Source organism: Pseudomyrmex gracilis, unplaced genomic scaffold (assembly GCF_002006095.1).
Source record: "Pseudomyrmex gracilis isolate BER0280 unplaced genomic scaffold, ASM200609v1 scaffold_902, whole genome shotgun sequence".
In the NCBI taxonomy this organism is placed as follows: Eukaryota; Metazoa; Arthropoda; class Insecta; order Hymenoptera; family Formicidae; genus Pseudomyrmex; species Pseudomyrmex gracilis.
The window spans coordinates 1-2,271 of NW_018021486.1; the positions used below are offsets into that span (position 1 = coordinate 1).

Below are 2,271 nucleotides of genomic sequence, written 5' to 3' on the forward strand. Positions count from 1 at the left end.
ATCTATTATATTCATTAGATGTTTATTACACTAAAGAAGGTCCAAACTTGAGGACCGAAACGTATGTGTTTTTTGGAATAAAGACTTATATTTATACACGCACATCCTGTATTTACTGCTCGTATCGGCCTTTTAATTATTCTTAAGGTTTGGAAGGTTTATCTTCAGATGAGTTACTGCCAGAAGATATTTTCTGAGCGATAGAGTCTATGAGAGAGTGATTAATTGAAGATCTTTTGTTTGAGGAAGAAGAGAAGGAGAAGGTTACTCTTCCTCTGTTGTTTCTCCACACAGGTGGGAAGCGTACTGAGGGGAGAGGAGATTTTAGAGAGATAACCTCTGCATAGGAGAGGTTAGAAGTGGGTGAAGAGTTGTACAGAGGACCGTCTGAACCCTCAGGGGAGGGAACGGACCCGACCCGAGGGGAGGGCATCCTCGGATTAGCCACGGTTGATCTCTGAGGTACGGAAGAACTTGGCATTCCACCCCCTGAAAACCGGAAGACATCTCTATTAGGAAAGAATTCACCGAGAGTGGGGAGTAGAACTGAAATATTGGACAGGTTGGAGTCTAGTCCAGAAAAGGTATTTCCTTTGTCATACAGACTAGCCGCATCACGGAAGGAGAGATCTCTATAAGCCATAATTTTATGTATCTCACGTTGTCTCTGGAAAACGGGGCAACGGAGTTCTGAGGACTGATGGTTAGTGTTTCCGGCCTTGAAACGGATGCAATTTATGCATTCGTCCAGAATATTCGGGCAACTGGGTTTAGGGTGGCCCGACTTGCCACACTTTTCGCAGAACCTGCGTCTTTCGTCGCCGGACTGCTTACAGGAATGAGCGGTGTGTCCGAACTTTTGACAGAACTCGCAACGTCTAACCTTATACACGTAAGGGGTTAGGGAAAGACGTTTCTCTACATACAAGCAAGACGGAGGGACCACAGGGGTGCAGAACCTTAGGATGAGCTGGTTTGTGCTTACATACCTAGGGCTGGAGGTGGCGCTTCCCTTTTCCCTGCGAGTGATTCTGATTGCCTCAAAAGGAGGAACCCACTCTTGGCCCCACCCGGGAGAGGGGGGGGGGCGAAGACCGGCCAACAACTCCTCGACAGTTTCCTCCTCGTCAACACCTTTCAAAACAAACTGCTTGACCACCCTGAACGACGGGACATGCGCTGTCCACTGTTCGCAAGGGGTTACTCTATCAGCGACTTCCCGGAAGGCCTCGACAAATCGATTAGCATCATTACCTGTGGGGAAGCAGATCGAAAACTTATTTCTGCCGATCATACGTAAGTCAAAAGCAAGTAAAAACTGGTTTAAAAGAAGACGATTGAGCCTCTTGCCCAGGCCAATGGCGCTAAGCGAGGTTCCTTTTTTACCTGTGTTACGTTCTTTCTCAGGGCCATCCTCTCCTGTAGAAGAGGGTTGTGGACGGCATGTTTCGATGTGTACCATAAAAGGGCCCTTGGAATCTTTATGGTATCTATTGAGTACGAGCTGCCTTTGTACACTAGACATCGCTGAGAATGTACGCTTGAGAGGGGGAGTTGGACCGACGCCACCCCTCTTCTTCGATGAATTTGTCCCCACGGGCTCCGTGGAGACGAAAGAACAAGACGGGGAATTAACCAGGGACACAATACGTGTCCCGCGGTCATTACCTGGCACTGCAGCGAGCACAGGGACGTGGCTGTTAGGAGTGGGGGTTATGTTTTCCCCTGGCGGGAAGCCCGTCTCTGACATGACTACGTCGACCGTTTCGTTGGTCATCCTCGTAGTCCCAACTCGAAACGTGTTTCACTGTGTCTAAAATGCACTATACTAACACGCGAGTAAAGTTTTGAGAAGCAATTAAACTTGGTTAGAGATTTTAATCGCACAAAAGTTTTCAATTTCACTTTAAAAGTAAGGCAAGATGGCGTCCACGTGGTTGAATCCACAGGTCGTTAGACCGTAATAGGCGATTTTTGGCGATCGTATGGTACATATACTAAAGTGTACCAAACTATAATTTGAAGTCACTCGAACTATAGTTTGGTACACTTTGGTATATGTACCATACGATCGCCAAAAATCGCCTAATGCCGCCGTTGTCGTGAAAACGACAGATTTAGAGGAGAACTTAGGCTCCAAAGACCTGAGCTTTACTTACAACAGAAAGTCCAAATGATTTCGCTATGTATAAGCAGAGAGAAACCTGAGAGCGGCCATCCTATTGTAATTTTTTACGACGGTTTCAGCCGCTGGTTTTAGCCGTATTTCCA

At 46.9% G+C, this 2,271-nt stretch overlaps 1 protein-coding gene across 1 annotated transcript; it reads right to left on the minus strand.

Moving 5' to 3' along the window:
* Positions 1–132: 132 nt before the first annotated feature.
* LOC109861639 lies at positions 133–1,598 on the minus strand. The gene is made up of 3 exons (XM_020441367.1): positions 1,387–1,598; positions 990–1,254; positions 133–489 (listed from the first exon to the last, which is right to left on the minus strand). Exons 1-3 carry the CDS (start codon positions 1,523–1,525, stop codon positions 441–443), a joined length of 453 nt encoding a protein of 150 aa, XP_020296956.1. The 5' UTR covers positions 1,526–1,598; the 3' UTR covers positions 133–440.
* Between the last annotated feature and the right edge of the window lie 673 nt (positions 1,599–2,271).

Bases quoted from the DNA above. Each gene is read 5' to 3' on its own strand.
- LOC109861639 (XM_020441367.1), bottom strand. From the start codon at position 1,525: ATGTCTAGTGTACAAAGGCAGCTCGTACTCAATAGATACCATAAAGAT. The intron at 1,255-1,386 runs GTAAAAAAGGAA...GCTTCCCCACAG, and splicing joins TGAGAAAGAACGTAACACAG to GTAATGATGCTAATCGATTT. The intron at 490-989 runs GTATGTAAGCAC...TCCGGTTTTCAG, and splicing joins AGCGCCACCTCCAGCCCTAG to GGGGTGGAATGCCAAGTTCT.